This window comes from Symphalangus syndactylus, chromosome 13 (genome assembly GCF_028878055.3).
Source record: "Symphalangus syndactylus isolate Jambi chromosome 13, NHGRI_mSymSyn1-v2.1_pri, whole genome shotgun sequence".
Taxonomy (NCBI): Eukaryota; Metazoa; Chordata; class Mammalia; order Primates; family Hylobatidae; genus Symphalangus; species Symphalangus syndactylus.
This window is the reverse complement of record NC_072435.2, coordinates 117,368,081-117,392,868: the sequence shown is the minus strand read 5'-3', so window position 1 is coordinate 117,392,868 and position 24,788 is coordinate 117,368,081. Positions and strand designations below refer to the sequence as shown.

General features: G+C 52.1%; 2 protein-coding genes across 3 annotated transcripts in view; one reads left to right on the top strand and one right to left on the bottom strand.

Moving 5' to 3' along the window:
- MORN3 (MORN repeat containing 3) overlaps positions 1 to 14,930 on the top strand; it is a 43,647-nt gene extending 28,717 nt beyond the window's left edge. Inside the window, exon 6 of one of the 2 annotated variants that reach the window (XM_063614729.1) lies at positions 14,912 to 14,930. The gene's annotated coding sequence lies outside the window, so the exon portion shown is untranslated. Of the gene's footprint in view, positions 1 to 6,373; positions 6,393 to 14,911 lie in introns of those variants that run through there. The other variant, XM_063614728.1, reaches the window with a different exon arrangement.
- On the bottom strand, positions 2,418 to 19,831 carry LOC129459769 (calcium release-activated calcium channel protein 1). Its single transcript, XM_055236944.2, has 2 exons — positions 19,294 to 19,831; positions 2,418 to 3,420 (listed from the first exon to the last, which is right to left on the bottom strand). The coding sequence occupies exons 1-2, from the start codon at positions 19,594 to 19,596 to the stop codon at positions 2,818 to 2,820; spliced, it is 906 nt and encodes a 301-aa protein (XP_055092919.1). The 5' UTR covers positions 19,597 to 19,831; the 3' UTR covers positions 2,418 to 2,817.
- Positions 19,832 to 24,788: the final 4,957 nt, after the last annotated feature.

Below are 24,788 nucleotides of genomic sequence, written 5' to 3'. Positions count from 1 at the left end.
GTACTCCAGCCTGGGTGACAGAGGGAAACCCTGTCTCTAAAATAAAATAGACAGGGAGCAGTGGCTCATGTCTGTAATCCCAGCACTTTGGGAGGCTGAGGCAGGCAGATAACGTGAGGTCAGGAGTTCGAGACCAGCCTGGCCAACATGGTGAAATACCCTGTCTACTAAAAATACAAAAATTAGCTGGGTGTGGTGGCACGCTCCTGTGATTCTAGCTATTTGGGAGGCTGAGGCAGAAGAATCACTTGACCCTAGGAAGCGGAAGTTGCATGTGAACAGAGATTGTGCCACTGCACTCCAGCCTGGGGGACGGAGCGAGACTGTTTCAAAAAATATATATATAATAATAGGCCGGGCACAGTGGCTCACGCCTGTAATCCCAGCACTTTGGTAGGCCAAGGCGGGTGGATCACGGGGTCAGGAGTTCCAGACCAGCCTGGCTGACATAGCGAAACACTGTATCTACTAAAAATACAAAAAATTAGCCGGCTGTGGTAGCCGGTGCCTGTAATCCCAAGTATTCAGGAGGCTGAGGCAGGAGAATCGCTGGAAACCAGAAGGTGGGCTGGGCGCGTGGCTCACGCCTGTAATCCTAGCACTTTGGGAGGCCGAGGCAGGTGGATTGCTTGAAGTCAGGAGTTCAAGACCAGCCTGGCCAACATGGTAAAATCCCATCTCTATTAAAAACACAAAAATCAGCTGGGCATGGTGGTGCATGACTATAATCCCAGCTACTCAAGAGGCTGAGGCAGGAGAATCACTTGAACCTGGGAGGCAAAGGCTGTAGTGTGCCGAGATTGTGCCACTGCACTGGAGCCTGGGCAACAAAGAAAGACTTTGTTTCAAAAAAAAAAAAAGAAAAAAGAAAGAAACCAGAAGGTGGAGGTTGCAGTGAGCAGAGATTGTGCCACTGCACTCCAGCCTGGGCAACAAGAGCGAAACTCTGTCTCAAAAAAATATATATATACTATATATAATATATATTATATATAATATATATATAATATATATTTTATATATATATTAGTCTAATATTCCTCAGTGCAAGAAGGTTATGATGGATACACATATGGAGAAAACAAGTATGTTAGATAAACTTTATTTAGGCATGTGTTCTAGTCCTGTGGGCTGTGAGTTCAATGGTAACAACTCAACCATATATATATATATATATGAATCTTTAAACAGAAATACACATAAAACAAGATTACATATTGATCAGCTGATGAAAATATCACAAACAAAGCTCACAGGAACGCAACCCTGTATTTCTCCTAGGAGCAACAGTCCAGTATGTGCTAAGTCAGTGCTCACGGTGACTTTACAGATCACACCACTGCACTCCGGCCTGGGTGACAGAATGAGGCTCTATCTCCAAAAAAAAAAAAAGACTTCTAAAGAAAAGACTGAATTTCAGATAGACACTATTCATGCAACTTTTTGTAGGTTTGAAATTTCTCAAAATAAAATGTTGAATTTTTCTTTTTTTAAGATGGAGTTTCGCCGGGCACGGTGGCTCACGCTTGTAATCCCAGCACTTTGGGAGGCCGAGGCGGGCGAATCACGAGGTCAGGAGATTGAGACCACGGTGAACCCGTCTCTACTAACAATATAAAAAATTAGCCGGGCGTGGTGGCGGGCGCCTGTAGTCCCAGCTACTCGGAGAGGCTGAGGCAGGAGAATGGCGTGAACCCGGGAGGCGGAGCTTGCAGTGAGCCGAGATTGCGCCACTGAACTCCAGCCTGGGCGACAGAGCGAGACTCCATCTCAAAAAAAAAAAAAAAGACGGAGTTTCACTCTTATTGCCCAGGTTGGAGTGCAATGGCGCGATCTCAGCTCACCACAACCTCCGCCTCCTGGGTTCAAGCAAGTCTTCTGCCTCAGCCTCCCGAGTAGCTGGGATTACAAGCATGCGCCACCACACCCAGCTAATTTTGTATTTTTAGTAGAGACAGGGTTTCTCCATGTTGGTCAGGCTGGTTTCGAACTCCAGGTGATCTGCCCGTCTCAGCCTTCCAAAGTGCTAGGATTACAGGCGTGAGCCACCGTGCCGGGCAAATTTTTCTATTGTTTTTAGAGACAGAGTCTCCCTCTGTTGCCCAGGTTGGAGTGCAGTGGTGTTACCATAGCTCACTGCAGACTTGGCCTCTTGGGCTTAGGCAGTCTTCCTGCCTCAGTCTCTCAAAGGAGCCGGAACTGCAGGCACCGTGCCTGGCTAATTTTTGTATTTTTTGTTTGAGATGGGGTCTCAAACTCCTGGGCTCAAGAGATCCTCCTGCCTTGGCCTCCTGAATAGCTGAGACCACAGGTATGTGCCACCATACCTGGCTTAAAATTTGTTTTAAGTTTTCCTATAGGCTCACCTAACCAGGATGAGCAGTAGCCCAGGCCCAACAAATACAAGACACGGGAAGGAGGTGTCCTTATGAGTGTATTTATGTGTCACACACACACGTACACACTGAACGCTGGACGGGAGGGAGGTTGAGGCAGACAGGACAGGACAGGAGGAGGCACCCAGGTGGCACTGGCACAGGGGAGGAGAGGGGACACAGCAAGTGTGTGGCCCCACTTTGGTCCCCCACCGCCTCCTAACAGGAGGTGGACCTGGAGCTGGAAGAACAGGAAATGCTTATTCTCTTACAGGACAGTTTCAAAGTGCAGAATTTCTCTTATAAAAAGCCTCTTCCCTCCACACTCTGCCCTTTGCTGAAGCCCAGCCCCCTGCACAGGCTGTCCGTGAGGCTGAGGCAGGACAAGGTCATGGGGAAGGGCGTAAGGCCAAAGCACTGGAAGGGCCCAGACCACATGGGCCTAGGCATAGTGGCTGCCGGGCGTCAGGGGGTGGTCCCCTCTGTGGTCCAGCTGGTCCTGTAAGCGGGCAAACTCCGCCAGCTCGTTGAGCTCCTGGAACTGTCGGTCCGTCTTATGGCTGACCAGTGAGCGGTAGAAGTGGACGGCGAAGACGATAAAGATCAGGCCGAAAGGCACCATGATCGTGGTCGAGGCGATGGCGGCTGCCTGGCCCGGGGTGATGCCGCTGGTACTGACGTTGGCGGCTGCGCCACCGGCGGGGGGCTTGCTGGTGGGCCTTGGCTGGCCTGGCTGCTTCTTGAGGGGCAAGAACTTGACCCAGCAGAGCAGCACGACCTCGGCCAGGAAGAGCAGCGTGCCGATGACGGTGGAGAAGGCCCAGGCCAGCTCGATGTGCCGGTGCATGCGCTCGTGGGGGGACTCCTTGACCGAGTTGAGATTGTGCACGTTGCTCACCGCCTCAATGTTGGGCAGGATGCAGGTGCTGATCATGAGTGCAAACAGGTGCACAGCCACCAGCACTGTGGTGCAGGCGCTGAAGGCGATGAGCAGCCCCGGCGGGTAGTCGTGGTCAGCATCCAGCTGCACCTCCACCATCGCCACCTGTGGGGGGACAGGCGGGATGAGTGCCAGCGGTCCCAGTCCACACTGCTACTCTTCAGTCCTAGCTCTCCTCCTGTCAGGCTCTGGGACACCGGCCAGTCACTTGGCCTCTCCGAGCCTCAGTTTTCATAAGTCTACAATGGGGATAGTAAGGCCTGTCCACTTGTGGATGAGAGTGGCAGAAAGTCCTACAGAAAGCAAGAGCCAAGGCTGCCTGGATCTGAATCCCAGCCCTGGCACTCACTAACTGTGCAACCCTGAGAAAGTCACTTAACCTCTCTGAGCCTCGACTTTTCTTTTTTTTGAGATGGAGTCTCACTCTGTTGCCCAGGCTGGAGTGCAGTGTCGTGATCTCGGCTCACTGCAAGCTCCACCTCCCGGGTTCGTGCCATTCTCTTGCCTCAGCCTCCCGAGTAGCCGGGACTACAGGCGCCTGCCATCATGCCCGGCTAATTTTTTGTATTTTTAGTAGAGATGGGGTTTCACCGTGTTAGCCAGGATGGTCTCAATCTTCTGACCTCGTGATCCACCTGCCTCGGCCTCCCAAAGTGCTGGGATTACAGGTGTGAGCCACCGGGCCTGGCCTGAGCCTCGACTTTCTTATCTGTAAAATAGGGATGTAACAGTAGTTCATAGGATTTTTTTTTTTTTTTTCCAGACAGAGTCGTGCTCTTTTGCCCAGGCTGGAGCCCAGTGGTGTGATCTCGACTGACTGCAACCTCCACTCCCGGGTTCAAGTGATCCTCCTGCCTCAGCCTCCCAAGTACCTGGGACTACAGGCGTGTGCCACCACACCTTGCTAATTTTTTGTACTTTTGGTAAAGACGGGGTTTCACCATGTTGGCCAGGCTGGTCTCGAATTCCCAACCTCAGGTGACCCACCTGCCTGCCTCAGCCTCCCAAAGTGCTGGGATTGATTACAGGTGTGATCCACCACATCCAGCCAATTCACAGAATTATTTTCACAATTAAATGAGAGCTGGCACATGGTAACCACCTCCCAAATCACTGCTATTACCACCTGGCCAGGTATTAGAAACCAGCCACAGGACAGGCACAGTGGCTCACGCCTGCAATCTCAATACTTGTGGAGGCCGCGGTGGGAGGACTGCTGGAGGCCAGGAGTTCGAGAGCAGCCAGACAGAGAAACCCCACCTCTATGAAAAAATTTTGTTTAATTAGCTAGGGGTGGTGGTGCACACCTGTAGTTCTAGCTACTTGGGAGTCTGGCGGGGAAGGATCGCTGGAGCCCAGGAGTTTGAGGTGGTGGTAAGCTATGACTGCCCCACGGCCCTCCAGTCTGGGCACCAGAGCAAGACCTTGTCTCTAAAAAAAATAAAATCAAGCCAGGCCCAGTGGCTCATGCCTGTAATCCCAGCACTTTGGGAGGTTGAGGCGGGTGGATCACCTGAGGTCAGGAGTTGGAGACCAGCCTGGCCAACATGCTGAAACCCCATCTCTACTAAAAATACAAAAATTAGCTGGGCGTGGTGGCACGTGCCTGCAATCCCAGCTACTTGGGAGGCTGAGGCAGGAGAATCACTTGAACCCAGGCGGCGGAGGTTGCAGTGAGCTGAGATCATGCCACTGCACTCCAGCCTGGGCAACAGAGTGAGACTCTAACTCAAAAATAATGATAATAATAATTTAAAAATTAAAATTAATACCAACCACCATCAGTGGTCAAAATGGTAAATTTTGTTATGCGTATTTTACTATGGTTAAAATAAAAGCATTAAAAAAAGCAATCACCAGCCACCATTCCTGTTGGCCCCACATCCTCACACCCAAGCAGAGGCTTCTCCTTCATGCCCTGCTCTGGGGACATGCAGAGGGGTGGTGGCTGCCCTCCCAGGGCACATCCAGGCCCTTCTGAGAACACAGTACACGACCTGACAAGTACAGAGCAGGCTTCCCAGAAGCGACGGGCCCAGCCCTGGTGCAGGCTGGGTGGCCAGTACACCCTGGGGCTGTCTCCTCCCCAGCCCCAGGGCTGATGCACCAGCTGCCCCCAGTTCCTGGAGACCTGTGGATCCGAGGTCACCAGGGGCATGCTCCAGGCCAGACACCTGCTGCTCCTCACCTGGACCTTGCAAGTCACCCCCATGCAAAGGAGCCAGCTCATCAGATCTCGGCTGGGAGCAGCGGGCAGTGGGTACACAACCACGGTCAACCCATGAGGGCCGGAGGGATGGGGGTAGGGAGACAGCAGACACCTATGGCAGTCATTCCATCAAGGACTGTGACTCTTTATAAGGTGTTTGCTATGTATGCGGCAGGCTCAGAGCGGGAAGCCTAACGTTGAAGTTTCTCCATTAGCCGCACACCAGCCTGGCCCCCAGCAGGCAGGGAATTCCTGTCCTCACCCCTCCTGCCCTAGGTAGGGCTGTGGGCTCCTTCCTTCCCCACCGCTCTCCTTTTAGTCTGCCTGGCTTGAACCCTGACTCCCCTGCCCTTGATTAGGCTGTATGACTCTGGCAAGCTTTCAACTTTCTGTGCCTCTGTTTCCACATCTGTAAAATGGGAATAATGGGACAAGCCTCGAAGGCTTCCTGTGAGGATTAAGAGAGTCAATCTGGCCGGGTGCGGTGGCTCACGCTTGTAATCCCAGCACTTTGGGAGGCCGAGGCGGGCGGATCACGAGGTCAGGAGATCGAGACCACGGTGAAACCCCGTCTCTACTAAAAATACAAAAAAAAAAAAAATTAGCTGGGCGTTGTGGCGGGCGCCTGTAGTCCCAGCTACGTGGAGAGGCTGAGGCAGGAGAATGGCGTGAACCCGGGAGGCGGAGCTTGCAGTGAGCCGAGATTGCGCCACAGCACTCCAGCCTGGGCGACAGAGCGAGACTCCGTCTCAAAAAAAAAAAAAAACAGAGTCAATCTATGTAAAACAGGTAGTGTCCGGCACACAACAAACCCTCAATGAAAGTGAGCTTTGTCATTACCTGGTTTAGGAACCTCATCCCCACCCCACAGTCTCTTTACAACATCCTCCTGGGGCTTCTAGCCTCCTGCAGAGGGGCACGCTCAGGCAGAAAGAACGCCAGGCCAAACTGGCAAACCCACGTTCCAGCTCCATAACTGCCTGTTTACCGGTAACCTTGGACAAGACCTTCCTCAACACCCATAAAAAGAGGGGATGCAGCAAGATGAAGGTCACAATCCGGATCTGACTTGGGATCGGACATCTCTGAGAATGTGAAGATGGTGGACACTCTCCTTAAAACAGCCAAGTATCATTTATTCAAGGACTTTTCTGACAATTTCAACGGGATTCGCAGGCTTTTGTCTAAGAATGCCCACAGTGGATGGCGGTATGTACTTTTCAGTCCAGGCGTTTACAAAACATTTCAAGCTCATATAAATTTGGGGCAATGCCATCAGGATTTCTACCGTGTTTAAGATCTTTGGTGGCTGAAAGCCAGCCCTGAGAATTCTGAGTCCATGAGGGTGAGGGTGTCTCAGCACATGTGGGTGCTGGACACAAGATGTGGGGTAGGTGACCGGGGCACGGCAGATGGAGGGCCACATCCTGCAGCTCCCTTGTCTCTGCCCCCATGCCTGCCCACACCTGGAAGAAGGGAGCCCCCTCCAGCAGCCAGTGTCTCCTGCCACCTCCCCACCCCCAGCACTTCCTCTTCCTGCTCTGGCCTGCCACCCCGGAACCTGAAACCCGAGACAGGACAAGCAGCAGCGGCCTTTGCTGAGCTGCCCCAGGTCCACTGCTACTGATCCACTCACTGGAAAAGTCTGGAGCCTTTAGGTGGCTCAGGCCCTGAGCTGGCCGCTGGGGTGTGTATGGAGGGCCTGTACACAGGTCTACAGTCCCATTCTGCTCCCTACTTGGTGCCTCACCTGTGTCCCAGCCACCCCCGAGGTAGTGTCTCTCCCCCTCTATGCAGTCAGGACCACAGAACAAACCACACGACTGGCTGCAAACTGGCTCCTCCACTTACAAAGCTGTTGACCTTGGATAAGGATCTCAACCTCTCTGTGCCACAGCTTCCACATCTATAAAATAGAGGCTGACAGGGGCGGTGGCTCATGCCTGTAATCCCAGCACACTGGGAAGCTGAGGAGGGCAGATCACTTGAGGCCAGGAGTTCGAGACCAGCCTGGCCAACATGGTGAAACCCTGTCTCTACTAAAAATACAAAAATTAGTCAGGCGTAGGCCAGGTGTGGTGGCTCATGCCTGTCATCCCAGCACTTTGGGAGGCCGAAGCAGGTGGATAACTTGAGGTTAGGAGTTCAAGATCAGCCTGGCCAACATGGTGAAACCCCGCCTCTACTAAAAATACAAAAAAATTAGCTGAGTGTGGTGGCACACACCTGTAATCCCAGAAAATTGGGAGGCTGAGGCACGAGAATCGCTTGAACCTGGAGATGGAGGTTGCAGTGAGCCGAAATCGTGCCACTGCACTCTGGTGTGGGCAACAGAGTGAGACTCCATCTCAAAAAAAAAAAAAAAAAAAAAATTAGCTGGGGTGTGGTAGTGGGCACCTGTAATCCCAGCTAATTGGGAGGCTGAGGCAGGAGAATCGCTTGAACCCGGGAGGCAGAGGTTGCAGTGAGCCAAGATAGCACCACTGCAATCCAGTCTTGGTGACAGAGCATGGTCTGTCTCAAAAAAAAAAAAAAAAAAAAAAAAAAGAATCCCACGAGTTACTAATACCATTATTCTTCTTTTACAAATGAGGAAACTGAGGCTCAGAAAGGTGATGTCAGCTGTCCAAAGGGTTATTCTGCTGCTGGATTCAAAACCAAGTCCACTTGGCTCCACAGCCCGGGTATGGAGGGGGCAAAGGAGCACCTCCCTCACATGATGGCTGAGATGAAATGTAGTTTTCATATGTAGATGTTTAGCATAGGGCCAGCTACAGCAGCTCAATAAATCTTGGTTAAAAAGAAAAACACAGGGCCGGGCGCGGTGGCTCACGTCTGCAATCCCAGCACTTTAGGAGGCCGAGGCAGGTGGATCACCTGAGGTTGGGAGTTCGAGACCAGCCTGACCAACATGGAGAAACCCTGTCTCTACTAAAAATACAAAATTAGCTGGGCGTGGCGGCGCACACCTGTAATCCCAGCTACTCGGGAGGCTGAGGCAGGAGAATCGCTTGAACCCAGGAGGCGGAGGTTGCAGTGAACCAAGATTGCGCCATTGCACTGCAGCCTGGGCAACAAAAGCAAAACTCTCTCTCAAAAAAAAAAAAAAAAAAAAAAAGAAAGAAAAACACATAAAGCAGGCACACACCTGTAATCCAGCACTTTAGGGAGCTGAGGTAGGAGGATCACTTGAGGCCAGGAATTCGAGATCTCCCTGGGCAACACAGTGATACTTCATCTCTACAAAATCAAAAAATTAGCTGGGTGTAGTGAGTATACCTGTAGTCCTGGCTACTCAGGAGGCTGAGGCGAGAGAATCCCTTGAGCCCAGGAGGTTGAGGCTACAATGAGCCGTGACTGCGCTACCGCACTCCAGCCTGGGCAACAAAGTGAGACCCTATCACACACACACACAAAGAAAAAAAAATTAGCTGGATATAGTAGGCATGCCTGTAGCCCCAGATACTTTTTGTTTTTTGAGATGGAGTCTCACTATGTTGCCCAGGCTGGAGTGCACTGGCACAATTCGGCTCACTGCAACTTCCCCCTCCCGGGTTCAAGCGATTCTCCTGCCTCAGCCTCCTGAGTAGCTGGGATTACAGGCGCCCGCCACTATGCTCAGCTAACTCTTGCATTTTTAGTAGAGATGGGGTTTCACCTTGTTGGTCAGGCTGGTCTTGAACTCCCGACCTCAGATGATCTCCCCGCCTCAGCCTCACAAAGTGCTGGGATTACAGGTGTGAGCCACCGCACCCGGCCAGTCCCAGCTACTTGAGAGGCTAAGGCAGGAGGATCCCTTGAGCCCAGGAGTTCGAGGCTGCAGTGAGCTATGATCGCATCACTGCACTACAACCTGGGCGACAGAGCAAGACTCTATCTCTAAAAAAAAAGAAAAGAAAAGAAAAAAGGAGAAAAACAGAGCTTGAAATGGATGGAAGATAAATAGTGCCTGGATACCCTCAGCTCAGACTGGAGACAGGGACCCCACATAACCCACCTTCCAACCCCGACTCTGGGCCTTGCTTGCTATATTTGGAGGCAGCCCCAGCTCCAAACCCCAGCCACAAGGATGTGTACCCCACGCCACACCTGGCCTGATGGCCACCTCCACAGGACAGAGACCACCACATTCCACACCATTTGTCACACCCACAGGCTCCAGGGCCAGAAAGCAGTGCAGCTGTTGGGACGCACACAGCCCAGGGACACCCACACTCGCCAGCCCTCCCTGAGGTCTTGGGCTGGGGAGAGGGGAGAGGCTGGGCTCTCTGAGGAAGAGGAAAGGGCCTGCTGCCCTGCTCCGGAAGAAAGCCCATTACCCTCACCAGACCCTACGATTCCTGGAACTCCGTCCACATAGGCAAGCTGTATGTGCCCACACTTGGAACCAAGTTCAATGCCACAGGGTTCAGGGGGCCGTGTAAAAGAATGATTCAAAGTGAGAAGAAAGGAACGGTTGGCACGTGTCACGGAGCTTGATGAAAAATTCACAGGAATAAATGCCACCACTTTTTCCAGGATACTTCCTGCTCTGGAAATCTCCCCTTGGGTGGGGAGGGGGAGGGCCACGGGCCCTACAGATCTGGCAGCTGACTGCCGGAGCCCCAGCTGAGCCCCAGCGAGATTGGATCAGATCAGATCGCACGCAGCTTCACAAGGTAAATATAGCCCGTCAGCCCAAAATAAACAGCCCCCAGCCAGCCACTGGCCGCCTGAACCTGGCGAGGCGAACCCTATAAGGTATAGGAAAGGCAAAAGACCACCAGCTCCACCTCACACTGGTCCATGGATCCCCCCAATAGGGTTTTGGCTAGAGATGCCAAACCTTAGCAAGGGCCAAGAAGAGTACATAATTCTGCGAAGGGCAAGGCCTGGCTGGCCCTGGAGGACCGTACCAGCCATCAGCCCACCTCGCCTGAGTGCCAGCTATCTCTCCTGGCTCCTGCTGGGCTCCATGGAGACCCTGGGCACTGGGCACCTGCAAGTCCAGGCCCTCTGAGGCAGCCCTCCCATGCTGGGCCTGACCTCAGCTCCCACAGCCTTCCTTCCCCTGGCCTAGTTCTGTTCTTGTCCACCCTTTTAGGAGGGTGGGTGGCTGCAGCCTGGAACACGAGGCCCTCTAAGCCGCAACCATGCAGGGTCACCCGGAGCTGTCTGAGCCTGCCAGCCCCACCTCAAATGCAAACCATCTCTTAAGAGGGTATTGAGGCCTAGTGTGCAGTGGTTTACAAAGTCTTGACCATGACAGTCCAGGACTCCAAATGTTTCTATAAATAGACACACACGCGTTTATAACAGAAACAAAAGTTTCACCAACCAACATTTAGCCTTACAGTACGGCAATAAGGTCCTGCAAGATGCAATGCGTGCTGCAACTTTGTTTCATTTCACTCTTATATCATTCTAAGAAGAACCAAGAGTTTGATACCAAAGTTATCAAAAGAAAGAAACCACAAAATGTGTTGGTTGCAACTTACTAAATTTGTTACAAGCCATGAATAGGCTGAATTTGCATACAGGGTCAGCGGGGCACAGACCCAGACTTTCTCTTCAACTGGCTAATTCTTTTTTTGAGGCAGGATCTCATTCTGTCGCCCAGGCCAGGGTGCAGTTGGGTGATCACAGCTCACTGCAGCCTCAACCTCTCGGGTTCAGTGATCCTCCCATCTCAGCATCCCAAACAGCTGGGACTACAGGCACACAACACCAAGCCTGGATTTTTTTTGAGACGGAGTCTCACTCTGTCGCCCAGGCTGGAGTGCAGTGGCGCAATCTCGGCTCACTGCAAGCTCCGCCTCCCGGGTTCATGCCATTCTCCTGCCTCAGCCTCCCAAGTAGCTGGGACTACAGGCGCCCGCCACCAGCCTGGCTAATTTTTTGTGTTTTGTAGTAGAGACGGGGTTTCACCGTGTTAGCCAGGATGGTCTCGATCTCCTGACCTTATGATCCGCCCACCTCGGCCTCCCAAAGTGCTGGGATTACAGGCGTGAGCCATCGTGCCCAGCTGTAAATATTTTTTGATAAGCGTATAAGCTCAAAAGTTTGGAGACAGGGTCAGGCGCAGTGGCTCACGCCTGTAATCCCAGCACTTTCCGAGGCCGAGCTGGGTGGATCACCTGAGGTCGGATGAGACCAGCCTGACCAACATGGAGAAACCAATCTCTACTAAAAATACAAAATTAGCTAGACGTGGTAGTGCAAGCCTGTAATTCCAGCTACTTGGGAGGCTGAGGCAAGAGAATCCCTTGAACCCGGGAGGTGGAGGTTGTGGTGAGCTGAGATTGCACCATTGCACTCCAGCCTGGGCAACAAAGAGTAAAACTCTGTCTCAAAAAAAAAAAAAAAAAAAAAAATTTGGGCCAGGCACAGTGGCTCACGCCTGTAATCCCAGCACTTCGAGGCAAGAGGCGGGAGGGTCACCTGATGTAAGGAGTTCGAGACCAGCCTGACCAACATGGAGAAACCCCGTCTCTACTAAAAATACAAAATTAGCCGGGCGTGGTGGTATATGCCTGTAATCCCAGCTACTCGGGAGGCTGAGGCTGGAGAATCGCTTGAACCCGGGAGGCAGAGGTTGCAGTAAGCTGAGATCACGCCATTCCACTCCTCCAACCTGGGCAACAAGAGAAAACTCAGTCCCCCCCGCACCCCCCCCCAAAAAAAAGATTGTCTTAGATCAGAGGTCAGCAAACTAGAGCCTACAGACAGTAGTTTTGTAAATAAAGTTTTTGTTTGCTTGTTTGTTTTGTTTTTGAGACAGAGTCTCGCTCTGTTGCCCAGGCTGGAGTGCAGTGGCGCAATTTCGGCTCACTGCAAGCTCCGCCTCCCGGGTTCACGCCATTCTCCTGCCTCAGCCTCCCGAGTAGCTGGGACTACAGGCGCCCGCCACCACGCCCGGCTAATTTTTTGTATTTTTAGTAGAAATGGGGTTTCACCATGGTCTCGATCTCCTGACCTTGTGATCCGCCCACCTCGGCCTCCCAAAGTGCTGAGATTACAAGCGTGAGCCACTGCGCCCGGCCTACTGTAAATAAAGTTTTATTGGCACACAGCCATGCCCACTCACTCACCTATTATCTGTGCTGCTTTCCAGTTACAACGGCAGAGTTGAGCAGTTACCACTGAGACCCGGTGGCTCCTTTACACAAAAAGCCAGCTGACCCCTGGGTGACATCAGTGATCCCCAAAGAGGGCTATCAAATAATAGTCCCACAAGATTATCGTCTGAAGAAAAGTCTGTGGTCTTAGCAGTCTGAGATGTTCCTTCCAGGGATCATATTAAACAACCCTTGGAAACCCCATCAGAGAGAAATCTGCTGTCTATGTTTATTTTATTTGTTTGTTTTTGAGATAGAGTCTCACTCTGTCACCCAGACTGGAGTGCAGTGGCACCATTACAGCTCACTGCAGCCTTGACCTTCTGGGCTCAAGTGATCCTCCTGCCTCAGCCTCCCAGGTACTTGGGACCACAGGCATCTGCCACCATACCTGGCTAATTTTTTTTTATTATTTGTGGAGATGGGGTCTACCTATGTTGCCCAGGCTAGTCTCCAACTCCTAGGCTCCAGCTATCCTCCTACCTTGGCCTCTCAAAGTACTGGGATTACAGGCATGAGCCACTGCATCTGGCCTGCTGTCTATGTTTAAACTTTATATTCAGTTTTATTTCTCTACAGGAACTCCACCCTTCACCCCCACCCCACATTGATTACCTTAGGGCTGTCTTAGAAACCTACTCAGAGTTATCCTTCATTAGCCAGGGACCCGGCAGTCAGTGGGGCTCAACACTGCTCTTGGTCAGAATTCCAAAAATATGCCACAGGCACTTGTGAAATTTTACAAATGTCTTCTCTGCTGGGCAGGAGGTACCCTTCCCTTAGGGGACACAGCATAATTCCACTTCTCCGTAGCCCAGCGTGCAAATCTAGCATGAAGAATCTCATGTCTGGAAGATCTCAAAGGCCCAGTTAACAACTTGCATGGGTGGTGGAAACGAGAGGGTGGTAAAGTGGAAAAGGCTCCCAGCCAAACAGACCAGAGCTGGAATTCTACTAGCTGGAGAATCTTAACCTCTAGGAGCCTTAGTTTTCCTGTTTACAGTACATACTTTTAAGAGCTATGGTGAAGATTCAGTAAGAATGAAAGAAAAGCGTTCAGGCTCATGCCTGGCACACCAGGGTTTCAGTAAACAGTAATCACAACCACCACCACCATCATCATAGAATTCATCATGTAACTCCTGTCTAAAACCTTCAATGGCTCCCTGTTGCCTATCCAAGAGTTCAAATTTCCCACCCAACCAAGGCCCTCCATCATCTTGCCTGGCTAAATTCACCATTCTCTACTACTTCCTGAAGACCATCAACCCCAACCACAGCCCCTGTAACCTTTCCCCTAGGCCCTGTAATTTCTTATCTTTAACTGTTCCTGCCATTTCCTTTGACTTGAAGGCTTTCTCAAGTCTTAACTCCACCACACTCAAGGCTCGGCAAGAACCAGAGTCTTCTCAGTTAACCCTTAGCAGCCCTAACACAATGGAAAAAAGGGTAAGCAAGTTTCTGGGATACTCGGGTCAGATACTGTAAGTGCTTTGCAAATTTTTTTTTTTTTTTGAGATGGAGTCTCACTCTGTTGCCCAGGCTGGAATGCGGTGGTGCGATCTCTGCTCGTTGCAACCTCCTCCTCCCGGGTTCAAACAATTCTCCTGCCTCAGCCTCCCGAGCAGCTGGAATTACAGGCATGCACAACCACACCCAGCTAATTTTTGTATTTTTAGTAGAGATTGGGTTTCACCATGTTGGCCAGGCTGGTCTTGAACTCCTGACCTCAGGTGATTCACCCACTTCGGCCTCCCAAAGTGCTGGGATTACAAGCGTGAGCCACTGCGCCCGGCCGTACTCCATTTTAAAGATGAAGAAACTGAGGCCCAGAAAGGTTAAATGACTTGCCTAAGGTCTTGCTCTTTTTTTTTTTGAGACGGAGTCTTGCTCTGTCCCTCAGGCTCGAGTGCAATGGCGCGATCTCAGCTCACTGCAAGCTCCGCCTCCTGGGTTCACGCCATTCTCCTGCCTCAGCCTCCCGAGTAGCTGGGACTACAGGCGCCCACCACCACGCCCAGCTAATTTTTTGTATTTTTAGTAGAGACGGGGTTTCACCGTGTTAGCCAGGATGGTCTCGATCTCCTGACCTCGTGATCCGCCCGCCTCGGCCTCCCAAAGTGCTGGGATTACAGGCTTGAGCCACCACGCCCGGCCAGGTCTTGCTCTTATAAGAGGTAGAGCTGGGATTTGAACCAAGTTGTCTTGCTCAAGTGTCTATTCTGACCTTACCCTGCTTGAGCTTCTCAGCTCTGTTTCCCTACACTCTCTGATGCTTTCTCTCCCACAGCAATGGCGCTACACCACAGCCACAGGGCTCTGCAGCTTCCTAGCCAGGTGACCATATGCAAGTCTTTCCTCTCAATGACCACCACCTATACTCACCTGGTTATAGGAAGATCACACAAGATGCTACGTGGGGCACCGTCTAGCCAATTGCAAGAGCCCAACCAACAATAGCAACAATAATTACTATCAGCGATCAGTACTAGGAACAGTAATAGCAATTTCTTGCTCATTTACATGGTCCCTGAACTCTGAACATGTCACAGAGGCTCAGTGTCTTATGACTTGAGTCCTTTCTTCCAACTCATTTTCATAGAAATTACAGGCAACTTCTGAACCAGCTCTAGAACTTGGGAACAAAAGGGTGCTGGCGGGCAGAGAACTGAGGAGGCAGATAATCCAAAAATAATTGATCCCAGGTCATGGAAAGCATTTTGTTTACAGCAGCAGACTGACCTTCCCAATTATCTTCTGCTTAGGCTAATGTTACAGCCTGCCTTCCCCAGCAGACGAGATCACCACATATGCTCGCCAGTCCTGCAGGGGACGGGGTCAGGCTGAGGCTGGCTGCCTCTCAATGAAGTGCAAACTGAGGCACAGAGGGTCTGAATCAAAGTCCACAAGAGTACTGGGCTTAAGGAGCTCTACAGGATGCTGATCCTATGCTATATCCAGGCCCCCTTGCTTTGTATCTCTCGGTAGAGTTTGGAGGATGGTGCGCCTGAGGCCTGCTGTTCCTAGAAATGCCATGTGGAGCAAGAATCTCATCTGCAGATCAGAGAGGGTCCAGGCAAGGTGTGCGTCATCAAACCCTGAAAATTCCTCAGTGTTTCATGGGTCCAGTCTGGCCTCATAATGAACCTTCCTACAAGTCCATGGGAGAGCAGGATACCTGCCATCTCCGTACACATAAAAAAACTGGCTTCGGCCAGGCATGGTGGCTCACACCTGTAATCCCAGCACTTCGGGAGGGCGAGGTGGGTGGATCATCTGAGGTCAGGAGTTCAAGACCATCCTGGCCAACATGGTGAAACCCTGTCTCTACTAAAAATACAAACATTAGCCGGGTGAGGTGGTGTGTGCCTGTAATCCCAGCTACTCGGGAGGCTGAGGCAGGAGAATCGCTTGAACCCGGGAGGCGGAGGTTGCAGTGAGCTGAGATCGTGCTACTGCACTCCAGCCTGGGCAACAAAGAGGAAACTCCATCTCAAAAAAAAGAAAAGAAAAGAAAACTGGCTCCAAAGAAGTAAAGCCTCTTGCCTGAGGTCACCCACCAGCCATCCCCAACACTTCCTGGCCACCTGGCCAGGCTCTTCTACCCATGAAGTGGGGAACCTCTCAATCCCTTCCAGGGTTTGTGGGAGACCCTCCCTCAATCTCACCTGGTGACCCCACCCCTTGGCAATCAAAGGTCAAGTCAGCTCCTCTGACTTTCCAGGTCTCTGGGAAGGAAGCCCTCTGGGGGCAGGAAGTTGGTTGTGCTGACTCATAAGCCAAGGAAGAGTAATCCAGGAAACTTGTCACTCTGTTACCATGGCGTTGGGGCTGCTGGCACCCTCTCCTCTCCGAAGCTCACTTACAGGCTGGCTGTCTAAGCGGGAGTGGGGCATGGTCAGACCCTGCACCCAATCCCATCCCTCCTATAGATTTCCAACTTCATGGCACATGCAGTTACCTTCTTCTAACTGCAGAATGGAGAGTATCATGGGGTTCGGTCCTTCCCTGCCTGCAGAACTTTGGGGATTCCATCAGCAGAGCCGGGAAGCCTTCTCCACTCAGGCAGGGGAAAATAAAAGTCCCCAAGAGACAGACTGGGTGGGCCAAGGCCCACTCCAGGCCACTGGCTGCCCCAGTCTCCTGACTTCCCCACACTGTTTTTAGCAAGAGAAGGAGGTGACATTTGACCATGAGGCCTGTCTTCGAAAGGAAGAGGGGACTTGAGAAGGCAGGAAAGTGTCATTCATCTGGATCTCACCCCTGAGGAGTGAGAAGGAGCCTGGGGCAGCTATAAACTCATGACCACAAGAAAAGGGGGAACCATTATCTTAAACCCTAAGCGCTGCAGGGAAAAGCTGACAACTGGTAGCTCCCTCCCACCACCAATTATAAAACTTTCTTTGGCTTAAAAGAAACTTTTTTGCCGCCGCGCACGGTGGCCACGCCTGTAATCCCAGCACTTTGGATCATGAGGTCAGGAGATAGAGACTATCCGGGTGGATCATGAGGTCAGGAAATAGAGGCTATCCTGGCTAACATGGTGAAACCCCGTCTCTACTAAAAAAAAATACAAAAAAAATTAACCGGGCGTGGTGGCGGGCGCCTGTAGTCCAGCTACTCGGGAGGCTGAGGCAGGAGAATGGCGTGAACCCAGGAGTCAGAGCTTGCAGTGAGCCAAGATTGCGCCACTGCACTGCAGCCTGGGCGACAGAGCAAGACTCTGTCTCAAAAAAAAAAAAGAAACTCTTTTGCCCTATTTCTCATTTCCTAGGCCTGTCCTAACACATCCCTGGCTGGACATCAATCAGAGTTCCTATACACCGCAATGGGTACAAGTGCCTGAGCAAGTTCTGAACACCAGCAGACCAGGGTTCAAATCCCGCTCCACCGGACTGGCTGTGCGGTCTTGGGAAAGCCCTTTGACAAAATCACCACGGAGGGTTGTTGAGGAGTAAGCCCAGGAGTTAAGGCACCTATCACTGAGTGAGTGTTTAATAAATGCCAGCTGCTTTTAGAGATTCTTCAGGCACGAGGCAGAACCTGGTCTCTTAGGATTTGAAACTTACAGAGCAGAAGTCCGTCCTATCTAAACTAAAAATGAGAGTGCCATCTGTTTATACAAACACACTCCCTGATGTTCTCTCAGGGGCTCCCTCAATTTTATTCTCAGAGAAACTTTTGAGTAGCAGCCTTCTTTGATCGATTCAGGAATTGAGGCCCAGAGAGGGAGAGTGAGTTGCTTGAGGTCACACAGGCAGCAAGTAGCTGAGCAGGGAGGGCTGCTTCCCACTCCCCGTCTCCCGGCCTTTCCACGGTGGCCTAGCATGCTCTAGGCCTTAAAAAATTCAGGCTCTGCTGCAAGGCAAAGCAGGGAGAGTTTCAGACACACTCCCTTCCCAAGAAAACACGAAGGGTGCAGCCACTCCCTCCCTCAAGGCCAAGGGCTTAGCTCACTGGTGGCGGGGGCAGGAGTGCTCTGGTCTACAGAACTGGGGGGCGGGCCAGAGTCCATTCACGGCAGGCTGATATCACCGAAAGTGGTAATAATGTAGTTATTATGTAGTCCCCTGCGTCGGAGAAACTTCAATATGCCAAGCCTGAGGGTATCCCCAGAGCCACTTCTCAGGCCCATCCGCAGCCTCACCCACCCCACACCTCAGAGGCTTTGCACTCCAGCTCTTTGGGATGGTGGGTAAAGGAAAGCATGCCTATCCCCTAGATCAAGGGCCCATTGGGCCGGGCGCGGTGGCTCACGTCTGTAATCCCAGCACTTTGGAGGGCCGAGCTTGGGGGCAGATCAGGAGGCCGAGAGTTAAAGACCAGCCTGGCCAACAGGGTGAAACCCCGTCTCTCCTAAGAATACAAAAATTAGCCCGGCGTGGTGGCGCGTGCCTGTAATCCCAACTACTTGGGAGGTTGAGGCATGAGAATCGCTTGAACCCTGGAGGTGGAAGTTTCAGTGAGCCAAGACTGCACCACTGCACTCCAGCCTGGGCGACAGAGCGAGACTCCGTCTTGGAAAAAATCAAAAATAAAGAGCCCATTCAACGGGAACACGTCCCTCCCTCCTCCCTCACACGCAGTGACTCAGTGGCAAGTTTCTGGAGAAAAAACTGAGGGTGGGGACTGGTTGTCAAACCCCCAGGCTGAGGCTCTCGGAAAATGCGGTGGAAAGGGGGTGTCAGGAAATCCCCTCTACGAGCTGATAAAAGAACACGGCTAACACCTTCCGGCCTCGGGTGCGGGGGCACAAGACAGCTCGAGGTCTTTCTCCTCGTCCCCACCTCCTGACGCCCCCAGCTGGGTTACAGCATCTGAGTCCCTCCTTTCCCCCCTGAACGCACGTGGGGCGGGCTTCTTACAGAGCTAACTTCGGGATGCATCTACCACTTGCTGGGGCAGGCATGGCCATGTGGAGGCACCCAAGACCCCCGAGCCCGGACTCTGATATGGCTTGTCACCACCCCACATCGGAGTACTCGGCGCCCACCAGTGCTCACGTCCAGCACCTCTGCCCCCCGCGCAGCGCTCACCACGGCTTCCCCCAGCTCTTCCCCTCACCGTGGCCCGTCCGGCCCGCCTAGCCCGCTCCCCAGCGGGCCCCGTCGGGGCTGCGGGCGGGAGCAGCCGGGACAGCAGAAGGGGGAGGGCAGGGCGGCCCGAGCTCACCATGGCGAAGCCGGAGAGCAGAGCCGACGTCCGGCTGGAGGCTTTGAGCTTGGCGCGGCTCAAGTAGAGCTTGCGCCAGGACAGCGCCTGCATGGAGTGCTCGTTGAGGCTCATCACCTCGGAGTAACTCTGGCCGATCCAGTCCGGGTAGGTGACGGCTGGCGGCGGCGGCGGCGGGGCCCCCGGGGGCTCCCCGTCTCCGCTGCGGCGGCGGCTCCGGCGGCTGCCGCTGGTGGTGCTGCCGCCGCTTGGGGGAAGCTCGGGGCTGCTGCGGCTCGGGGGCGGGGCGGGCTCCGGATGCATGGAGCACGCCGCCGAGGCGCGGGCCGGCCCGGGCGCCGCGAGGCACCTCCGCCGGAGGCAGCCGCCGCCTGCACCCTACGCGGGCCCGGCCTCACCCGGCCGCACAGAACGAGGAGGACGAGGTCGAAGAAGCGCCCGCTGCCCCAGCACGCAGGCCCGCGGCGTCGCTGGCAAAAGCCCCCGGGAGGCAGCGACCCGAGACTGCGCGCGGGCGGTGTCTTGGATCCCCGGGGCCGGGACCCCCGGCGCGCGCCGCGATTGGCCGCCGCCCTGGGCTGTTTTGCATGTTCCCCGCCCACCTGTGCCCCGCCCACCAAGACATGGGCCTTGTTGTGGGCGTCACGTGACCGCCCCCGTCCGACGGCACCGCCCACGGACCCTGGCGCGCCGCCGCCCGCACCTCTTCCTGGAAGCGCCCGGCTGCCCACTCCGGCTCCTGGCGCCGCCCCTCTCCGCAACTGCTCCCGTGGCCCTGCTCCCGGAGCTTGGACTCGTGGGTCGGGCCGCCTGAGGTCACCTCTGGGCGCCTCCTGAGGCCCATATCCCCTTTGGAACAAGGTGGCTCAAGGTCCGTAGGAAAAAGAGCGGCTGAGGTCTAGAGTTCAAACAGTGTTTATTTGGCGCCCACTGGGTGCCAACGCTGGTCTAGGTGCTGAGGCTGGGTAGGGTGATGAACGAGATGGACAAAATCCCATGCCCTATTGGAGCCTGCGTTCTGTAGGGGAAGACACACAAACACCAATGAGCCCATTTTATAATAGTTTAGAAGGTGAAAAGGTGGAGAAAAAATAAAGCAAGCCAAAGGAGGTGGGTAGTGCAGGGGCTGCAATTTTAATTTTAAAATACTCGGATTCAGGGAAGGGAGGTTTTTCTTTTTTTTTTTTTTCAGACAGAGTCTCGCTCCGTTGCCCAGGCTGGAGTGCAGTAGCGCGATCTCCGCTCACTGCAAGCTCCGCCTCTCGGGTTCACACCATTCTCCTGCCTCCGCTTCCGGAGTAGCTGGGACTACAGGCGCCCGCCACGACGCCCGGCTAATTTTTTGTATTTTTAGTAGAGATGGGGTTTCACCGTGTTAGGATGGTCTCGATCTCCTGACCTCGTGATCCACCCGCCTCGGCCTCCGAAAGTGCTGGGATTACAAGCGTGAGCCACCGCGCCCGGCCGCTTTTTCTTTTGTTTTTTTTTAGGGTAGGGATTTTTGGTCTGTTGACCACTTTGTCCACCTGTGTTCACCAGCATCTGATATGTATTGAGGTGACCGGTTCCTGATTTATTATTATTATTATTTTGAGACAGAGTCTAGCTCTGTCGCCCAGGCTGGAGAGCAGTGGCGGGATCTCGGCTCACTGCAACCTCTGCCTCCTGGGTTCAAGCAATTCTCCTGCCTCAGCCTCCCGAGGAGCTAGGATTATAGGTATCCGCCACCATGCCCTGCTAATTTTGGTGTTTCCAGTAGAGATGGGGTTTCACCATATTGGCCAGGCTGGTCTCAAACTCCTGACCTTGTGATCCGCCCGCCTCGGCCTCCCAAAGTGCTGGGATTACAAAGCGTGAGCCACCGTGCCCGGCCACCTGATATTTTTTAAACCAGTAAATCTTCAAACCCATTCAGCAAGTGTCTTCTGAGCAACTATTAAGTGCTACGCTGAGGGATTCCAGGAAAATGATAACTTTCATTGAATATTATATATATATAATATATATAATATGTATATATAATATATATAATATGTATATATGATATATATAATATGTATATATGATATATAATATGTATATATGATATATATAATATGTATATATGATATATATAATATGTATATATGATATATATAATATGTATATATGATATATATAATATGTATATATGATATATATGTATATATGATATATAATATGTATATATGATATATATAATATGTATATATAATATGTATATATAATGTGTATATAGATATATATATTTTTGAGACAGGGTTTTGCTCTTGTCGCCCACGCTGGAGTGCAATGGCACGATCTTGGCTCACTGCAGCCTCCACCTCCCAGTTTAAGCGATTCTCCTGCCTCAGACTGCTGCGTAGCTGGGATTACAGGCGCCCGCCACCACACCTGGCTAATTTTTATATTTTTAGTAGAGACGGGGTTTTGCCATGTTGGCCAGGCTAGCCTCGAACTCCTGACCTCAGGTGATCCGCCCGCCTCGGCCTCACAAAGTGCTGTGATTACAGGCATGAGCCTCCACGCCCGGCCCGAATATTGTATTTTAGTGGAGTGTGGAGAGGGGCAGGAAATAAGTAAGGTCACACCTTTCTGACTTAGGTCACATTTAAGCTGAGACCAGAGCCCGCCATGCAAACAGACAAGATCCAGCTTTCCAGGGCGGCGAGGGAACTGCTCCTGCCAAGACCCTGAAGCAGGGATATTTGACTGTTGGAGCATTGGAAGGCCAATTTTGGGGAGCAGAGGTGAGGTGGGGGTGTATGCAGGACTGTGCTAGGGAATGTCTCCTAGGAGGTAAACTTCGGGGCAGGGACCTTTACTATCAGCTTCACAGCTCTACCCTCGGCATCTAGAATATTCCTCGGCATACAATCGGTCCTCAATAATTTTTTGTTGAATGAGTAACTATGGGAGAGACAGGAATGAGTGACAAGCATGTGACATTGCAGGTTGGCGAGGTGAAACGTAGCACTTGTCACCACTAGAGGGCGCGCCCCCACCCAACCGTTGTCGGATGAAAACCTCTGCCCCCAAGAAGTCTCTGGTTCTGGCAGAGCCCTTTCTTGGCTTTTTAAAAATAAAGATGGGAGCCGGGCGCGGTGGCTTACGCCTATAATCCCAACACTTTGGGAGGCCGAGGCGGGCAGATCACAAGGCCAGGAGTTCCAGACCAGCCTAGCCAACATGGTGAAACCCCGTCTCTACTAAAAAAATTAGTCAGATGTGATGGTGTATGCCTATAATCCCAGCTACTAGGGAGGCTGAGGCAGGAGAATCGCTTGAACTCGGGAGGCAGAGGTTGCAGTGAGCCGAAATCGCACCACTGCACTCCAGCCTGAGAGACAGAGCGAGAGTCCGTCTCAAAAAAAAAAAAAAAAAATTGGGGGATTTGGAATTTGAAATCTCACCCTACTGGCCTTGTTTCCCTGGTGGCCTTTGTACTTTTTTTTTTTTGAGACGGAGTCTCACTCTGGCAGCAGGCTGGAGTGCAGTGGCACGATCTCGGCTCACTGCAACCTCCGCCTCCTGGGTTCAAGCAATTCTGCTTCAGCCTGCGGAGTAGCTGGGACTACAGTCGCGCGCCACCACGCCCAGTTTTTTTTTTGTATTTTTAGTATAGATGGGGTTTTGTATTTTTTGTATTTTTAGTAGAGACGGGGTTTCACCATATGGACCAGGATGGTCTCAATCTCTTGACCTCGTGATCCACCCGCCTCAGCCTCCCAAAGTGCTGGGATTACAGGCGTGAGCCACAGCGCCTGGCCTGCCTTTGTACTTCTTACCCCTTTCATTCAACATTTGTGTCTCAGCTCAAATAGCACCTCCTGAGAGACCTTCCCTCTATTGAAGTAGCCCCAGTGTCACAATCTGTCACCTTATCCTGATTTCTTCCCTTTATAGCTGTGATCACTACAGCATCTGAAATTATCTATCTTATTTAGTTGACCTGTTCATCTGTTTAAGCATTAAAAAAAAAAAAAAATTGTGGCCGGGCGCGGTGGCTCACACCTGTTATCCTAACACTTTGGGAGGCCCAAGCAGGTGGATCACCTGAGGTCAGGAGTTCGAGACCAGCCTGGCCAACATGGTGAAACCCCCATCTCTACTAAAAATACAAAAAAAAATTAGCCAGGTATGATGGGGCATGCCTATAATCCCAGCAACTGGGGAAGCTGAGGTAGAATAATTGCTTGAACACAGGAAGCAGAGGTTGCAGTGAGCTGAGATCACGCTGCTGCACTCCAGCCTGGGCGACAGAAGGAGACTCCGTCTGCAATAAAAAAAAATAGTGACAGCATCTCCCCATGTTCAGCATGCTGGTCTCAAACTCCTGGGCCCAAGGGATCCTCCCATCTGGGCCTCCCAAAGTTCTGGAATTACAGGCATGAGCCACTGTGTCCAGCCTATTCAAACATTTTATTTTATTATTATTTTAGGACAGAGTCTCTCTCTGTCCCCCAGGCTGGAGTGCAGTGGCTCGATCTCGGCTCACTGCAACCTCCGCCTCCTGGGTTCAACCGATTCTTTTGGCTCAGCCTCCTAAATAACTGAGATTACAGGTGCCCATCACCACACCCAGCTAATTTTTTTTATTTTTAGTAGAGTCAGGGTTTCACCATGTTGGCCAGGCTGGTCTCAAACTCCTGACCTCAAATGATCCACCCATCTCAGCCTCCCAAAGTGCTGGGATTACAGGTGTAAGCCATTCTGCCCAGCCTATTTAAATATTTTATTTTATTTTTATTTTTATTTATTTATTTATTTATTTATTTATTTTTTTTTTTTGAGACGGCCGAGTCTCACTCTGTCTCCCAGGCTGGAGTGCAGTGGCGGGATCTTGGCTCACTGCAAGCTCTGCCTCCCGGGTTCATACCATTCTCCTGCCAAAGCCTCCCGAGTAGCTGGGACTACAGGCATCCGCCGCCACACCTGGCTAATTTTTTGTATTTTTAGTAGAGACGGGGTTTCACTGTGTTAGCCAGGATGGTCTCAATCTCCTGACCTCGTGATCCACCTGCCTTGGCCTCCCAAAGTGCATGAATTACAGGTGTGAGCCACCGTGCCCGGCCTATTTTTATTATTATTATTATGTTTATTTTTATTTTTTTATTTTTTTTGAGACAGAGTCTCGCTCTGTCGCCCAGGCTGGAGTGCAGTGGCGCAATCTCGGCTCACTGCAAGCTCCGCCTCCTGGGTTCCCGCCATTCTCCTGCCTCAGACTCTCCGAGTAGCTGGGACTACAGGCGCCCACCACCACACCCGGCTAATTTTTTTTTGTATTTTTAGTAGAGACGGGGTTTCACCGTGGTCTCGATCTCCTGACCTCGTGATCCGCCCGCCTCGGCCTCCCAAAGTGCTGGGATTACAAGCGTGAGCCACCGCGCCCGGCTTATTTTTATTATTTTTAAGACGGAGTCTCTGGGCCGGGCGCGGTGGCTCAAGTCTGTAATCCCAGCACTTTGGGAGGCCGA

Bases quoted from the DNA above. Each gene is read 5' to 3' on its own strand.
- LOC129459769 (XM_055236944.2), bottom strand. From the start codon at position 19,596: ATGCATCCGGAGCCCGCCCCGCCCCCGAGCCGCAGCAGCCCCGAGCTT. The intron at 3,421-19,293 runs GTGAGCTCGGGC...GTCCCCCCACAG, and splicing joins TGCTCTCCGGCTTCGCCATG to GTGGCGATGGTGGAGGTGCA.